This window comes from Colobus angolensis, unplaced genomic scaffold (assembly GCF_000951035.1).
Source record: "Colobus angolensis palliatus isolate OR3802 unplaced genomic scaffold, Cang.pa_1.0 Scaffold74, whole genome shotgun sequence".
NCBI classification, from domain to species: domain Eukaryota; kingdom Metazoa; phylum Chordata; class Mammalia; order Primates; family Cercopithecidae; genus Colobus; species Colobus angolensis.
This window is the reverse complement of record NW_012121154.1, coordinates 9,671,321-9,688,550: the sequence shown is the minus strand read 5'-3', so window position 1 is coordinate 9,688,550 and position 17,230 is coordinate 9,671,321. Positions and strand designations below refer to the sequence as shown.

The 17,230-nt window shown below is 37.9% G+C and overlaps 1 protein-coding gene across 3 annotated transcripts in view; it reads left to right on the top strand.

The window, feature by feature from the left end:
- PTPN12 (protein tyrosine phosphatase, non-receptor type 12) overlaps positions 1 to 17,230 on the top strand; it is a 112,918-nt gene that overhangs the window by 74,921 nt on the left and 20,767 nt on the right. For all 3 annotated transcript variants that reach the window (XM_011927716.1, XM_011927713.1, XM_011927715.1), the window contains 4 exons: positions 142 to 208; positions 3,292 to 3,369; positions 3,471 to 3,569; positions 11,014 to 11,099. In XM_011927716.1, the coding sequence (XP_011783106.1) occupies positions 142 to 208; positions 3,292 to 3,369; positions 3,471 to 3,569; positions 11,014 to 11,099 (330 nt within the window). The remainder of the gene's footprint in view (positions 1 to 141; positions 209 to 3,291; positions 3,370 to 3,470; positions 3,570 to 11,013; positions 11,100 to 17,230) is intronic.

The following is a 17,230-nucleotide window of genomic DNA, read 5'->3' as shown; positions in this document are numbered from 1 at the left end:
CAGTGTAAGTTGTATTTTGTTTACTAAGTAGAATTTTGTCAAATTTCTTTTTGTTTCTGAATGTTAACATGTCCATCCACATTTATTTTATAGTTGTTTTATCACAAAAATCAATTTTTTTTTCAAATTTTATATCCTTAGTGCAGGCTGTGGAAGAACAGGTGCCATTTGTGCCATAGATTATACGTGGAATTTACTAAAAGCTGGGGTAAGAATACTTTTTTGTAGCATTATGTCCAATTTATCTATTACGATTTTCAAACTTAATTATTAATTGTAGTAAATTATAGTGCATATTTTATTATACATGTTATTTTTTCCAAAGTAGTTTTATTAAGTAAGAAATAAAGGCAGTGAAGGCCGGGCACGGTGGCTTATGCCTGTAATCCCAGCACTTTGGGAGGCCAAGGTGGGAGGATCGCTTGAGCCCAGCAGCTCGAGACCAGCCTGGGCAACATAGGGAGACCTCCATCTCTAAAAATAATTTTAAAATAAAAATGATTTAAAAAAAGAAATAAAGATAGAGAAAAGGTATAATTGCTGCATATTGCCTTGATGTGATGCATTGGTCAACAGTGTAAGAGTGTCCTAGGTGAGTGAGTACTTGCATTAGGATCTGAACTGTTACTGACTTTTCCAATACTGAATTTTCATTGCCTTTTTTTCTTCCTTTTTTATTTTTGTTTTTTAAGATGGAGTTTCACTCTTACTGCCCAGACTGGAGTGCAATGGCGCGATCTCAGCTCACTGCAACCTCCGCCTCCTGGGTTGAAGCGATTCTCCTGCTTCAGCCTCCCTAGTAGCTGGGATTACAGGTGCCTGCCATTACACCCAGCTAATGTCTTGTATTTTTGATACAGAGTTTCACCATGTTGGCCAGGCTGGTCTCGAACTCCTGACCTTAGGTGATCCACTCACCTCAGCCTTTCAAAGTGCTGGGATTACAGGTGTGAGCCACCGCGCCCAGCCCATTGCCTTTTATATTTATTCTAGGTATAAGTGTATTTAATTCAGTACGTATTTATGCCTTCTGGAGACATTATGGTATTGTAGTATGTGAATACTGACTTTAGCCAAACTGCCCAGATTATAATTCTGGCTTTCTCATTTACTAGCTGTGGGATCTTGGTCAAAATACTAATCCCATACTGTCTCTATTTCTTCATCAGAAAATAGGGGTCATAGAAGTAATGCATAAGAATTAAATAAATTAACTTTTGTGAAGTTCTTCAGAACTATGTGTGGTACATAATAAGTACTCAGTTTATTGTTAGTGTTGATTACTGTTGCTGTTGTGATTGTTGTTCTTACTACTGCTTTTTCCAAGAAATAGTGTTTGATACTGTGGTGATACAAAGATAAATAAGATACAGCATTCATGATAGATTTGAAAAACAAGTCTCTTCGTTATGCATACATTTGATTATTTTGCTGGTTTCATAATGTGCTCACTTCTAGAGAGATGCCTTTAATCCTTCATAGCTTTATAGTTTCCATGAATTGTTCATCTTTGTCTTGTACAAAGTAGAATTAATAAAATGGTTCTTTTTTCTTTTTCTTCCTTCTTCCCCTTATTTCTCTTTTTTCCCTGCCATCTCTCCATTTTTTATTGTTGCAAGGAAACATTTACGTGTTAAACAGTTCCTTAAAAAGCCCTCTGCGGTTAAATATTTTTCCCTCAAAAACTATAATCATCTAATTCTCAAATGAAAATGCTCAAGTGAACAAAATTTAACTGGAATTCTATCGCATTTTAACATAAAAGTCAAAGATTAAAATTGGAATGGGGACACGTAAATGCATGCTAGCAAACAAAACAAATATCTGGTCATTTAAAAAGTTGTGTATTTTGGCCAGGTGCCATGGCTCATGCCATAATCCCAGCACTTTCGGAGGCCGAGGTGGGCGGATCACCTGAGGTCAGGAGTTCGAGACCAGCCTGGCCAACATGGTGAAACCCCATCTCTACTAAAAATACAGAAATTAGCCAGGCTGAGGCAGGAGAATTGCTTGAACCTGGGAGGCAGAAGTTGCAGTGAGCTGAGATTGCGCCACTGCAGCCTGGGTGACAGAGCAAGACTCCATCTCAAAAAATAAAATAAAATAAAAGTTGTGTATTTTGAACATAGTTCTCTCTCTCTTTTTTTTTTTTTTTTCTTGAGATGGAGTCTCCCTCTGTCACCCAGGCTGGAGTGCAGTGGTGTGATCTCGGCTCGCTGCAACCTCCAACTCTCAGGTTCAAGTGATTCTCCTGCCTTAGTCTCCCGAGTAGCTGGGATTACATGCATTCGGCACCATGCCTGGCTAATTTTTGTATTTTTAGTAGAGATGGGATTTCACCATGTTTCTGGCTTGTCTCAAACTCCTGACCTCAGGTGATCTGCCTGTCTTGGCCTCTCAAAGTGCTGGAATTACAGGCATGAGCCACCGCACCCGGCCTAGGTTAAGTCTTCATGTAAAAATCTTATGATGTATATAAGAACTTCCAAGCAGCAAACCTGGAAACCATTTTTAACCCTTCCATCTTAACCACTCCAAAATACTCTTGTTGATAACAGTTCTGATGTTTCTGCTTCTGTAAACCACCAGTTTCTCACTCTTTTAGACTGTCCTCATTGCTGATACAAAAACTGTGTGAATATCAGATCTTCTCATGTCAACGTTGCACATTGCAGTAGTCCCAAGTCCATATGCACAAAAGAACTGTTTAGGTTGTTTCATAATTAGTTCCCCAAGATGGAGCCAAAGGATCTGTATTTTTACCTAGGTCTTTTAGCTGGTCCTTATATAGCCAATCCAGGAGATACTGGCCTATAGAATAAATTCAGTCTCTTTTTTATGTTCACAGTCTGATCCCAAATGTCCTTTTTTTCTCTCCTCCTTTGAGTACTTTCTCCTTCTTTTAGTCTTAGGCTTTATTTACATCAAACTTCTCAATTCCCAACATAGATTATACATTCAGTCTGCTGTGCTTATGTATATTTCCTTCACTTTTTATGGGATAACCTTCTTTTGATATCCAGCTATGTTGTAACTCCACACACTCATCAGTTAGCCACAGCCTCTTTATTCCCTGTATACTGCAGTCATACTTTGGCTGGATATACCTGTCTCCCCAGCTTGAATGCTGCGGGTCAAGACCATGCACAGTGTCTGAGATACATTAAGTGGTGTTCAATAAATGTTTGCAGTAAACCAGCAGGTATTTAAGTTTTATGTGATAAGCTGAAGAATATTTTACTATTTTCTGAATAGGTGTACAAAGTTTATATATTAAATTTTCTGTTTTAGAAAATACCAGAGGAATTTAATGTCTTTAATTTAATACAAGAAATGAGAACACAAAGGCATTCTGCAGTACAAACAAAGGTATAGTTGTTTCCCTTTATAAACTGCTATTTTATAAATGCTTTCTTCTTTTTTAAAATGTTTTTTTCTTTTTGTTTTTTAATCATTTTTCTCCCTCGTAGGAGCAATATGAGCTTGTTCATAGAGCTATTGCCCAACTGTTTGAAAAACAGCTACAACTGTATGAAATTCATGGAGCTCAGAAAATTGCTGATGGAGTGGTAGGTGTTATTGGCCTATTCATTTTAGGAAACTTACTTTTTGTTAAGATGTAATATTTAGCTTTATTTTTTGTCACCTTGTGTTTTGTCTCAGGACACTTAACATTTTTACTTAAACTCATTTCCTTCTTATTTGTATCTCTATTATAATGGCTGTTTAATGACTCCAATATAAGATAAATTATGTTCTAAATGAAATAAAGTTAGGAAAGATCTCCTGTCAAAAATCATATAATTCATTAACATTTTACTTTTTTTAAAAAATTGTATTGTTCTCTTTACTCTTCCCTTCCACCCCCACCTAAGTTATTCTGCATTGATTCTACTTGAATTTTATTTTGTATAAAGTGTTTTCGTTATTGTGTATATGCTTTTTTTTTTTTTTTTTTTTTTCTTTTTTTTTGAGATGGAGTTTCACTCTTGTTGCCCAGGCTGGAGTGCGATGGCATGATCTCGGCTCACTGCAACCTCCAACTCCCAGGTTCAAATGATTCTCCTGCCTCCGCCTCCTGAGTAGCCGGGATTACAGGCGCACGCCACCATGCCCAGCTAATTTTTGTATTTTTACTAGAGATAGGGTTTCGCCATGTTGACCAGGCTGGTCTCGATCTCCAGACCTCGGGTGATCTGCCAGCCTTGACCTCCCAATGTGCTGGGATTACAGGCATGAGCCAACATTCCTTGCCTTATGTATATGCTTTTCAGTTAAGCAGAATTAAAAAGAGCCACAGTTAACTCCCTTTTGTTGTGTCGTAATTCAGTGTTATTTTAGCCTTATAGCATCTTATTGGATATTCAACTTCTAGACCTGACAAAAATCCTGTATTCTCTTAGTGTTCTCTTTTCTGCCTTTGTTTTCTAACCAATTGTCTTGTTTCCCTTCTATATATCACCACCTTGTCCCTGAAGGTGCTGAGCTTTTTTTTTTCTTGTAGAATTTTACATCTTTATCATTGAGTCTATGATAACTATTACATTGTTAAACCGAGTATGAGAAAATAAATTGCAAAATTTATAACCTTCATTTTCCTTTTCTCCCTTTAAGTGGTTTTGTCAGTTCCCAGAATATTTGTTTGAACTTCCTTGGTTTTCCAAATGAGAGATTTATTACCAAATGCTGATCTCAGTTTGTTAAGATAATCTAATATTGGTCCATGAGTTTTAGGAAATATGCATTTCTTTTATTAGCCAAGTGACAATTTCAGGTTTTTAAGTTTTATGTGACCTCATTCTTATTCCTTCATTAACATAGGAATTATTGTTCAAGGAAACCTCCTACAATGCCTTTAGCTTAATTAAATCCTGTTATGACATGTTCTGAATCTAGCCAAATATTCTATAATGTAGAATCTAATGTGTGTTTTATTTGTTTGTTTTGTTTGATTGTTTTTTGTTTTTTTTTTGTGTGTGTGATGAAGTCTCACTCTGTCACTGAGGCTGGAGTGCAGTGGTGCAATCTCTGCTAACAGCAACCTCTGCCTCCTGGGTTCAAGCGATTCTCCTGCCTCAGCCTCCTGAATATCTAGGATTACAGGCATGCATCACCACGCCCAGCTAATTTTTGTATTTTTAGTAGAGATTGGGTTTTGCCATGTTGGCCAGGCTGGTCTCAAACTCCTGACCTCAGGTGATCCACCTGCCTCAGCCTCCCAAAGTGCTAGGATTATAGGTGTCAGCCACTGCACCCAGCCATTTATAATATTTTGTATAATTTAATCTAAGTTGAGATATTTAATATTTCAAAAAACTGAGTAGGCTATAGACACTTTTCTTTAATTTTTGGGGTTTTTGTTGTTGTTGTTATTGTTTTTGTTTTTGAGATGGAGTCTCACTCTGTTGCCCAGGATGGTGTGCAGTAGCGTAGTCTCGGCTCACTGCAACCTCTGCCTCCCGGGTTCATGTGATTTTCCTGCCTCAGCCTCCCAAGTAGCTGAGATTACAGGCGCCCACCACCATGCTCAGCTGATTTTTGTATTTTTAGTAGTGACGGGGTTTCACCATGTTGGCCAGGCTGGTCTTGAACCCCTGACCTCAAGTGATCCACCCACCTCAGCCTCCCAAAGTGCCAGGATTGCAGGTGTGAGCCACTGTACCCAGCATCTTTAAACTTTAATTGAAAAAGTATTTGTTTTATTCCGTGAATTCGAGATTAATTTCAAAAGCTAAAGTTTTTGTATCTGGAAATACAGGTTTTTAGGCTGGGTGCGGTGGCTCATGCCTGGAACCCCAGCACTTTGGGAGGCCAAAGCAGGCCAGGATCACCTGAGACCAGCCTGGCCAACATGGCAAAACCCCATCTCTACCAAAAATACAAAAAAGATTAGCCTCCCAGACTGACGGGTACACCACCTTGCCGAGTTTATTTTTTTATAGAGACGAGATTTTACTATGTTGCCCAGCCTGGTCTCAAACCCTCAGACTCAAGCAATCCATCCACCTTAGCCTCCCAAAGTGCAGGAATTATAGGAGAAAGTTCTTTTATTGCAGTATTCAGTATTCAGGTTTTATTTTGCTTTGTTTTGTTTGAGACAAGGTCTTACTGTTTTGCCCAGGCCAGAGTGCAGTGGAACAATCACAGCTCACTGTGCCCTCAACCTCCCGGGCTCAAGCTTTCCTCCTGCCTCAGCTTCCCAAGTAACTGAGACTACAGGCACGTACCATCACACCTAGCTAATTTTTTAAAAAAATTTTTTGTAGACATGTTGTCTCACTATGTGCCACGGTGATCTCACGCTCATGGTCTCGAACTCCTGGGCTCAAACAATCCTCCTCACACCTTAGCCTCCCAAAGCACTGAGATTACAGGCATAAGCCATTGTGCCCAGCCATTGTTGTTGTCTTTTTAAACTTTTAATTATATTTAAATAATCTCCAGAAAATATATGATAAATATTGCATCACCTTTTCTTCTTTTTCTCATTAGATCCAAGTCTGATCTTTGTAAGGTTTTATTCCATTAAATCAATCTTTTTTTAATACCCTGAAATCTATACTAGGATTATAATTCTATCATAGGCTCTTTCTGTCTAACAGGTCAGAGCCTTTACAGGAATATAACAAGAAAGTCATACTTTGTAGGAGATGAGATGAAATAATACCCATAGTAGACAAAGTAGTTATTTCAAAGTAGTTACTTCAAACCTACTTTCTTACTCATTGCATGGTACGTAGTAGACATAAACTAAATGTTTGAGAGAAATATCTCCATAGATGAATGGATAAATAGTAAAAAAAACAGAAGATGAATTATCATTCCAGATAACTTTTTAATACTTTCCTCTTAAGAAATCATGTTTTCTGTCAACTTGTAAATACAGGTGACTCTTTTTATAGGATGGCTGTCTATGGTTGCAGACGATAAATCTTAAAGAAAATGTGGAATCTGAAAAATTGAGAAAAATCGTCTTAGAACTGTGTGGTGGAATAAAATGACTTGAAAGGTGTATTTACTATTTAGAAGCTATGCTGTGAGAAGTAAAAATAGGTCCCCACTTACTACTTTTCTGACAATTTAGTTAATAGGTAAAAGTTCTGTTTAAATGTTCTGTGTTCCAGAATTATTTTTGTAAAAATCTTAGTTTGATATACTAGTTGTTTATTTAAGACTTCAAAATAAATAGTATTTTTTAGAGATATTTACAACTACAGTGACTTCCTGGAATGAGAGATCTAAAGAGAAAATTTATTCTGTAAGCCCGTATCATATTGCCTGAGGATTTTTTTTTTTTTTTTGCCTAAGTATTTAGAAGTTTAATAAGCAAACATCTGTTAAGTTGTGCATGATGCCTTTTTATCTTGTATATAAAGGACACCATTACGAGAATTGTTGGCCGGGCGCGGTGGCTCAAGCCTGTAATCCCAGCACTTTGGGAGGCCGAGACGGGCGGATCACGAGGTCAGGAGATCGAGACCATCCTGGCTAACACGGTGGAACCCCGTCTCTACTAAAAAATACAAAAAACTAGCCGGGCGAGGTGGTGGGCACGTGTAGTCCCAGCTACTCAGGAGGCTGAGGTAGGAGAATGGCATAAAGCCAGGAGGCGGAGCTTGCAGTGACCTGAGATCCGGCCACTGCACTCCAGCCTGGGCGACAGAGCCAGACTCCGTCTCAGAAAAAAAAAAAAAAGAATTGTCAACACCAGTATTTCAATTCTAGAATGATTAAGTAATAGCATTAGTAATTTGTGTTATGGTCCTTTTATTGTGTTTGTATAGTACATTTTAGATGTGATAATGAATTCTGGATTTTTTTTTCCCTAAAATGTAATTTTTTTATTTTTAAAGCACCCTGATTTATTACTTATTTTCTTCTGCAGCTGATAATATTCTTAAATATTAGATAATTTGTTTCTTAATGTTTTTGTAGCCTTTCATAAAGCTGCTATAGGGGAAATAATAGTACACAAGATAACTTTACAAAGTTCTGTTTCAAACAAGAGAACACAGGCTAGAGGCTGTGGTTCATTTCATGCCTATAATCCCAGCTCTTTGGGATGCCTGGGCAGGAGAATTGCTTGAGACCAGGAGTTTGAGACCTGCCAGGGTGGCATAGCGAAACTCCATCTATACAAAACTTTTTTTTTTTTTTTTAATTACCTGGGTATGGTAGCATGTGCTTGTAGTCCTAGCTACTTGGGAGACTGAGATAGAAGCATTGCTTGAGCCCAGGAGTTCAAGGCTGCAGAGGTTTGATCGTGCCACTGCATTAGATTAATTCCTAAAATTCTTTTCCATTTCAAAAGTTGGTGATTGCTTCAGCAAGTTGTATACATGACAAATGTGGACTCAAAAATTATAGATAATACAAGAGAGTCAGAAGATGTAGGTGTGTAGGAGACATTAACTAGGAAATCCAAGAAGAACATTGTGAAGTCCAGTGACCAGGAGGTTTTGTACATGCTGTTTAGTTACTGGCTCTTTGTTGAGTTGCAGTTCTGCGTTGCCACATTGATTCCTTCCATCAGAGGAAACTCAGTATGTTCTGAAAGCTAATCTCCCCGAGAAGTTCTCTTTTGGTTCTTCCTGTTAATGGCTTCATCATGCTCTTATTCACCCAGAATGAGGAATCCTTCATGAAACCTTTACTTTGTCACATGTAGTGTTAGCCTAAAATGTCCTTATTATCTCTTTACCCTTCCACCTGTTTTCCTTCTTCCAATCCTCATTCTTTTTTTGTCAAAATCTTACCAATCCCTCAATGTCATTCTACATTTTACCTTAATATTGTCAACTTACTTTTTCTCAAATATCTTCTTAATATTTTTAACTATAACTTTTTTTTCTGATTTCATAGCTTCATAGTACTGATTATGTCACTTTGGGGCTGTTAGTATTACCCTTCTACTTTTTTTCTGGGGATTTTACCAGACTACATTTTGAAGTTAAAAATAATACCATGTCCTTCTTACATTTTAGTTTCCTCTGCATTGCTGACTTTGTTCAGTGCATTTCACATAGATGTCCACATTGCCTTACCTGCAGCTCCAAAATCCAAAGAAAACATAGTTTTATTTTTGTGAATTCAATATTATACTTACCTGGCAACAAAATATTTCATTGACATGACATGAGTTTGTTTATGTGTGCTACAAAAAAAAAAGGCCGTTTTGTAGGTTAGAAACAGTTAAAATAGAGTTTCATATGATTTGCCTTTAATTTTTATTTAACCTACTTAATGCACATTTTGGTACAAAATATCAAGTGTTACAGAATTATGGTTATATCATTAATGGAAATAATAAGCAGATGATCAATAATATGTTGGGGGACCTTTTGTTTTTTTTTTTTTTTTTTTTTTTGGAGTCAGAGTCTTGCTCTATCGCCCATGCTGGAGTGCAGTGACACGATCTTGGCTTACTGCAACCTCTGCCTCCCGGGTTCAAGTGATTCTCCCGCCTCAGCCCCCCAAGTAGCTGGAATTACAGACCAACTAATTTTTGTATTGTAGTAGAGACAGGTTTTCACCATGTTGGCCAAGGCTGGTCTCGAACTCTGGACCTCAAGTGATCCACCCATCTCAGCCTCCCAAAGTGCTGGGATTACAGGCGTGAGCCACCGCGCCCAGCCTAGAGGGTACCTTTTTGATGCAGAGTCTTTAAATTCTGGTGGTACCTGAGGATCTGAAACTTTGGCGGCCAAAAGTCCTGATTTGCCTAAGGCATACCAGTTCACACTAGTTGTCTAGGTATAATAATGCTCCTTTTTCATTCTCAAAAGAGCCCTGATTTGGACAATAAATTATATGGTCACCCTACCTATAGCCAGATATTTCTACACCAAATGCCTTGATTTTGGTGGGTGGCTTTAATTAAGGATGAATGCTGTAAGTCTTATGACGTAACTGTTGTTCTGGTCAGGAAGTGAGATGTATAGAACTTCTAATTCATCAGATTATATACAAGGAGATACAGTGCACTTAAAATTGCTAGGAAGTTGAGATCTCTAGTTTTTTAATTGGAAAAATTGAAGTAACAGTTACAAAGCTGTCATGATGGACATAGCAGAAGTGCCTTTTAATTAAAAAACAATGATAACAAAACAAAATGCAACTACAGTTTCAGAGTTCCTTAGTTGATAGTATATGTAAAGATGGCTGTTTTCTAAAATTATCTGGGATGTTGGCAAATTATCTGAGATGTCTTCTGGACATAACATACCCTAGAATTAAAATACCCTAGCTAGAATAAATATGAGATATGTTGATAGTGAAACTAATTCAAGGCAGTATTTTCATTTTACCGCTCCCCTATTCACAATCCTAAACCTAAGGTTCTTATACCTGTATTGACTCTGAAACATCAATGTTGATGATGTTATTGGTCCTCATGACCAGCAAGAACCAAGGATGTTCCTGGGATGGGCTCTGTCTGCCTTTTTGAGGTCCATTTGGGTAGCCAGTGATATAGGAGCTATATTCTCTAATGGATTTGGGCACTTCATATAGTGACAGTGAGAGTAAGGCAAGAAATGGTTAAAATGAATCCTAGAACCACCAGTTTAAAAGTACTAGGTAGTAATGGGGAGTCATAAAAAGATACTCCATAAATGGTATAAGCCTTATTTGTTGGCTTTTTTTTTCTCTCTGCATATATTAAGTTTCTAGTGGTAGTGATGCTGGGGCAGGGGGATACTACATTCTTTGATCCACATTATCTTGGGGAATCTGTTTTTTTATGGTAGCATTTGAGATGTGTTGAAATGCTGCTGTACACCTTGATCTTCCTAGTAACTGTGATGCATTGTTTTTTTGATACAGTCTCTGCATTGAAGTCTGGTCCTTCAGGCTAAAATATAGAGCTAGAATATAAGACTTTTTTTTTTTTTGAACTTGGCACAATTGGCATTGTGTTAAGGACTGAAAAGCACGGAAACAATTTAGTTGAAATATGAGGAGGAAAAATTATTTTTCTTTCGAACCTTAGTGAAGTATTTTTTCCCTTGGCAGAATGAAATTAATACTGAAAACATGGTCAGCTCCATAGATCCTGAAAAACAAGATTCTCCTCCTCCAAAACCACCAAGGACCCGCAGGTATTGTATGTCTTTGAACATTTTCTTTAAAAGCATACTTGTTTTTACTCACTGTTAATTAAAATGACAAATTCTGACTATTTCTACATTACTTTTATAACTTTTATTGTCATTATTTTGTTAGGATGTGGCATACATATGACAACTGATTTGTTACTGGTTTATTAAAAATTTGGTTTCATTTTGGATAAAATTTCAATAATATACTGTTGCAGAATGTGGATACTACCATGAATTGACTATAGTTTATGTTTTGATATGTGATATAACTAAAATTTTAGTTATGTCTAAAGATTTCCATTTTTCTCCTGATGACTAAATATGCTTGCAAAAAATTGCATGCATGTTGAAGAAGTGTGAAGATATTTAATAACATTACTAGCAAAGATGAGTTTATTTCTTTAATTTTTCTTGCTTTTCTACCAAGCTCATTTATAATAGTTAAAGTCATATATATTCCTATCTTTCTTTTCCTTCCCTTCTTGTTCAGGGTAGCTGCTAAGTCAGTAACATGGTAGTATGGAAAGAATACAGAGTTAGAAGAAGATAGTTTCAACTCCTTTTTAGCCATTTAGCTCTGGGATCTAGGATTAATTTATTTAATCCTGGGGAGAAGGAGTTAAGTATTGTCCTAAGGATTAAATAAAAAACTATTAGAATATTTTATAATGTCTTTCTCACACATAGATCTGCCAAAACTTATTGACTTTCCATCAAAATAAAGTCTTTTATACAGGATACACCAATTGTTTCCGTCTTAAAACTTTGGTGAAAGTTGGGTCAAATGGCCAGGGTCATGTTTTAGCACTGAGTTGCTAATTCCAAGAGATCATTCTAATGAAATAATCCCTCTTAACAAAAGAAAAAACCTGCAGTTTCCCTTAGTAACTAAAGGTTTGGTTAGAATCCCTCCACACCACAGGAGCAATTTACTCTCATTTTCACCATGTAGGATTCTAACTGCCTGGGAAGGAAGCTGCTGAGTACAGAAAGAGGAAGTATACTCTGGTATAAAGAGGCTTTTTACATAAATAGGTCTCATTCCAAATTTTAACTTTCGCATTTGCTACTGAATGAACTTCAACAAGCCACTTCTCTGAAAATTCTTTACTTCATTGTAGTGAGATATAGTACTAGTATTCTCCATTGTTAAAAATTAGTGATAATGTATATAAAGCATGTAGTTAAGTGTCGTGGTAGTTATAGTCTCTGGAATACCTTTGCATACTTCTCCGAGGAACCTCAGGAAGCCTGTATATAGATGAGGTTAGGTCTCAACATTTCAATGTTCAAGATGTTAACTACGTGCTAACAAAACTTTTAGTAGTTCTTTCCTGTTCGATTTCCACTTTGGTATCTACCAAAATTGGTTGGCATTTTAGCCATCTGTGGAAGGTAGCCAGTTTGAAACCTGTAAAATATTAGTTCTCCAACTTCTCTGTTCCACATAGGAGCCCTAGGATCTTAAAAGAAACTACTGGCCCTAAAAAAAGGAACATTTTTGCTGCCCTCTTAATTTGGTTTTTGAGATTGAGCCAATGTAGAGGTTTTCAAAGTCTACACTGATATTTATGATTTGTATGTTCTTCTACCTCTAACTGCATGTAGCAGCAGTCTCTTCTTAATTTTACAGGGAAAAAAAAAGAGTAGAATACTTGAATTTAAAGCATTTTTCCTATACCTGTTCAAAAGTTTGACTTCTGTTACTCTCTAATAAACAAAAAGATAATGAAGAAAAAAGCAAATGAGTATTAAGAAAAAATATTCAACTCAAGACAGATTTTTATTAGGCATACATTCCAGAAGTTCTTTGTGTGTGATTTTATATTACATGCATAGGTCACCTTTTTTCTTCTTCATGTAATGGAGTCAAATGCCAGAAGGTCATCGTGTTTGACAAAGAGAACTTTGTGACTTCTAAGTTGGGATGAGTTTTAGAACTATTGTAAATTGTTCCAACATAACTGAAAATAAAATCACAAAATCATAAGATTGATAAGTAAAATAGTGTATTTTGTTTTTCAGTGTGGCTACAGTAAACACATTAATTGTTTAAAGTACACGATGGGGCCAGGCATGGTGGCTCATGCCTGTAATCCCAGCACTTTGAGAGGCCAAGGCAGGGGGATCATGAGGTCAGAAGTTTAAGACCAGGCTGACCAATATGGTGAAACCCTGTCTCTACTAAAAATAGAAAAATTAGCCAGGTGTGGTCGCGTGCGCCTGTAGTCCCAGCTACTTGGGAGGCTGAGGCAGGAGAATCGCTTGAACCCAGGAGGCAAAGGTACCAGTGAGCCAAGTTCGCACCACTGCACTCCAGCCTGGGTGAGAAAGTGAGACTCTGTCTGAAAAATAAAAAAATAAAAATAAAGTACATGTTGGCTGGGCATAGTGGCTTACGCCTGTAATCCCAACATTTTGGGAGGCTAAGGCGGGCAGATTGCTCAAGTCCCTGTTTACGTATATGTAAAATATGTGTTTTGTGTATATTTTATTTTTATTTATTTTTTTACTTTTTAAACATTTTTGTTAAAAATAAGACACATACACATTAGCCTAAGCATACACAAGGTCAGGATCATCAGTATCACTGCCTTCTACCTCCACATCTTGTCCTGCTGGAAGGTTATCAGGGGAAGAAACACACATGGAGCTGTCATCCCCTATGATAACAATGCCCTCTTCTAGAATACTTCCTGAAGAACCTGCCTGAAGCTGTTTAACAGTTAACTAATTTTTTAACAATTAGAAGGAATACACTCAAAATTAACAACAAAAAGTAAGTATATAGCCAGGCGCGGTGGCTCACGCTTGTAATCCCAGCATTTTGGGAGGCCAAGGCAGGTGGATCACCTGAGGCTGGGAGTTCGAGATCAGCCTGGCCAACATGGTGAAACCCTGTCTCTACTAAAAATACAAAAATTAGCTGAGCCTCTTGGCAGGCACTTGTAGTCTCAGCTACTTGGGAGGCTGAGGCAAGAGAATTGCTTGAACCCGGGAGGTGTAGGTGCAGTGAGCCAAGATTGCGCCACTGGGCTCCAGCCTGGGTGTGACAGAACAAGACTCCATCTCAAAAAAAAAAGTACATAAGCCAGTAACTGTTTCCTTTATTATTATTATCAAGAATTATGTCCTGTATGTAATTGTATGTGCTATACTTTTATATGACTGACAGCACAATAGGTTTGTTTATACCAGCATCACAACAGACATGTGAATAATGCATTTGGCTACAAATTCATGGGAATTTTTCAGCTTCATTATAACTTTGTGGGGTCACCATGGTATGTGTGGCCCATCATTGACTGAAACATCACGTGACTGCACATGTCTTCCAGTAATTTTTTTTTTTTTTTTTGAGACGAAGTCTTGCTCTGTCGCCCAGGCTGGAGTGCAGTGGCCGAATCTCAGCTCACTGCAAGCTCCGCCTCCCGGGTTCACGCCATTCTCCTGCTTCAGCCTTCTGAGTAGCTGGGACTACAGGCGCCCGCCACCTCCCCCCGGCTAGCTTTTTGTTTTTTTTTTTAGTAGAGACGGGGTTTCACCGTGTTAGCCAGGATGGTCTCGATCTCCTGACCTCATGATCCGCCCGTCTCGGCCTCCCAAAGTGCTGGAATTACAGGCTTGAGCCACCGCACCCAGCCCCAGTCATTTTTAATATTCCAATTCGTTTTGTTTTGGTTTCAGACAGATCCTTGCTCTGTTTCCCAGACTGGAGGGCAGTGGTGTGATTATGGCTCACTGCAGCCTTGACCTCAGTTGAACCTCCCACCCTAGACTCCCGACTAGCTGGAACTACAGACACTAACCACCATGCCTGGCTAATTTAGTTTCTGTATATTTTTTTTTTTGGCCTCCAAAAGTGCTGGGATTGCAGGTGTGAGCCACCATGCCCTGCCAGTATTCCAATTCTTACAGTTCTTAAAACTGAACAGAACTAGGAATGATTGGGCATTTGACAGAAGCCTCTAATATGAAAAACAGAGGAAATGGAGACAATACAGAGTAAAATGAAAAAGATGGGGGAGAAAAGAAACAACAGTCCACTTCTCTCAGTCATTGGGAAATGCTGCAACCATGAAATAAGACCTGTGGGTAATAAGTAAGAAGCTCTTAGAAATTAAGAATATAGGCCAGGCGCAGTGGCTCACGCCTGTAATCCCAGCTCTTTGGGAGGCTGAGGTGGGCAGATCACAAGGTCAGGAGTTCGAGACCAGCCTGGCCAATAGGGTGAAACCCCTGTCTCTACTTAAAAAAAAAAAAAAAAAAAAGTTAGGTGGTTGTGGTGGTGTGTGCCTGTAGTCCCAGCTACTCAGGAGGCTGAGGCAGGAGAATTGCTTGTGGAAGTTATAGTGAGTCGAGATCATGCCACCATTCTCCAGCCTGGGCAACAGAATGAGACTCTTGTCTCAAAAAAAAAAAAAGAAAGAAATTAAAAATGTAATACTATAAATTTAAAAATTAAGCAGAAGTTTGGGAAATAGTCAAGGAACTATTTCAAGAAAATGAATAGATAAAGAGAAAGTAGGAGAGAAAAGATGAGGAAATTAGAAAGCAAAACTGGAAGATCTGTCGCTGAACTAATAGTAGTCTAAAAGGAGAGTTGGGAAGAAGAAATTAGCCACAAAAAAAAAATATTAGAATTAAAGGGCATAAATTTTTATATAGAGGGTATATACCCAAGTTTCAAATATAATGGATAAAAATAAAATTGTTAAAAAATAAATATTTTAAAGTAAGTATGTATTTTAGAGTAAGATAAAAATAATGCTGAAATTTGGAGTAAGATTTTTTCAATTAAAAACTTGGAAAATACTCGATTAACAAACCCATATATCATATTCGATATCTGTCAAGCTCTGTTCTAATTGTTGTTCAGATGTTAACTCATTTAATTCTCCAAACTACCCTGTGAAAAAGGCACTGTTGAGGATATATGGGGTTTGTTAATCAAGTAAATCTCTAAAATACTGGTCATGAGGCTGGGCATGGTGTTTCACACCTGTAATCCCAGCATTTTGGGAGCCCAAGGAGGGCGGATCACTTGAGGTTAGAAGACCAGCCTGGCCAATGTGGCGAAACCCTGTCTCTGCCAAAAATAATTAGCCGGGCATCATGGCGCATGTCTGTAGTCCCAGCTACTCATGAGGCTGAGGCAGGAGATTCACTTGAACCTGGGAAGCGGAGGTTGCAGTAAGCTGAGATCGCACCACTGCACTTCAGCCTGGGAGACAGAATGAGACTCTGTCTCAATAAAAAATAAGTAAATAAAATACTGATTATGGAAAAGTGGTCTCATGTACATGTCGGGAAAATAATACACCTCAATTTATATCAAAACTTTATTTCATCCTTTTAAAACTCATATTTTCTATTTGTATTATGATATGTTCTTAGGATAACCTATTGGTCTTTGTATATGCTTTATAAATTGTAGGAGGTGTCTGCAATTATTTTTTATTTTAGATTACAAAAATTTGATAGCTATTCTTTCAGATTAAGAACCTACTTGCAGGCCAGGTGCAGTGCCTCACACCTGTAATCCCAGCTTTTTGGGAGGACATGGCAGGTGAATTGCTTGAATTTAGGAGTTTGAGATCAGTCTGGGCAACAAGAACATGGCAAAATCACATCTCTACAAAACATACAAAACTTAGCCAGGTGTGGTAGTGCACACCTGTAGTCACTGCTACTTGGGAGGCTAAACTGGGAGGATGGCTTGAGCCCTGGAGGCAGAGGTTGTAGTGAGCCAAGATTGTGCAATTGTACTCCAGCCCAGGTGGCAGAGTGGGACTCTGTCTCAAAAAAAAATAAAGAAGAAGAATCTACTTGTAAAACTTTAACAGATATAGGAATATCTTATTAGAATATTGTTGTTGTCGTAGTATGATTGATATTCTGGAGATACTCATTTATTTTCTCATGTCCTATTCTAGGAATATTGGAATGTGTCTAGAGAATCTGAACTTCACTGATAAAATTATTTATTTAATTTATTTATTTATTTTGAGACAGACTCTCACTCTGTCACCCAGGGTGGAGTGAGGTGGCGTGATCTCAGCTCACTGCAACCTCCACCTCCCGGATTCAAGTGATTTCTCCTGACTCAGCTTCCTGAGTAGCTGGGATTA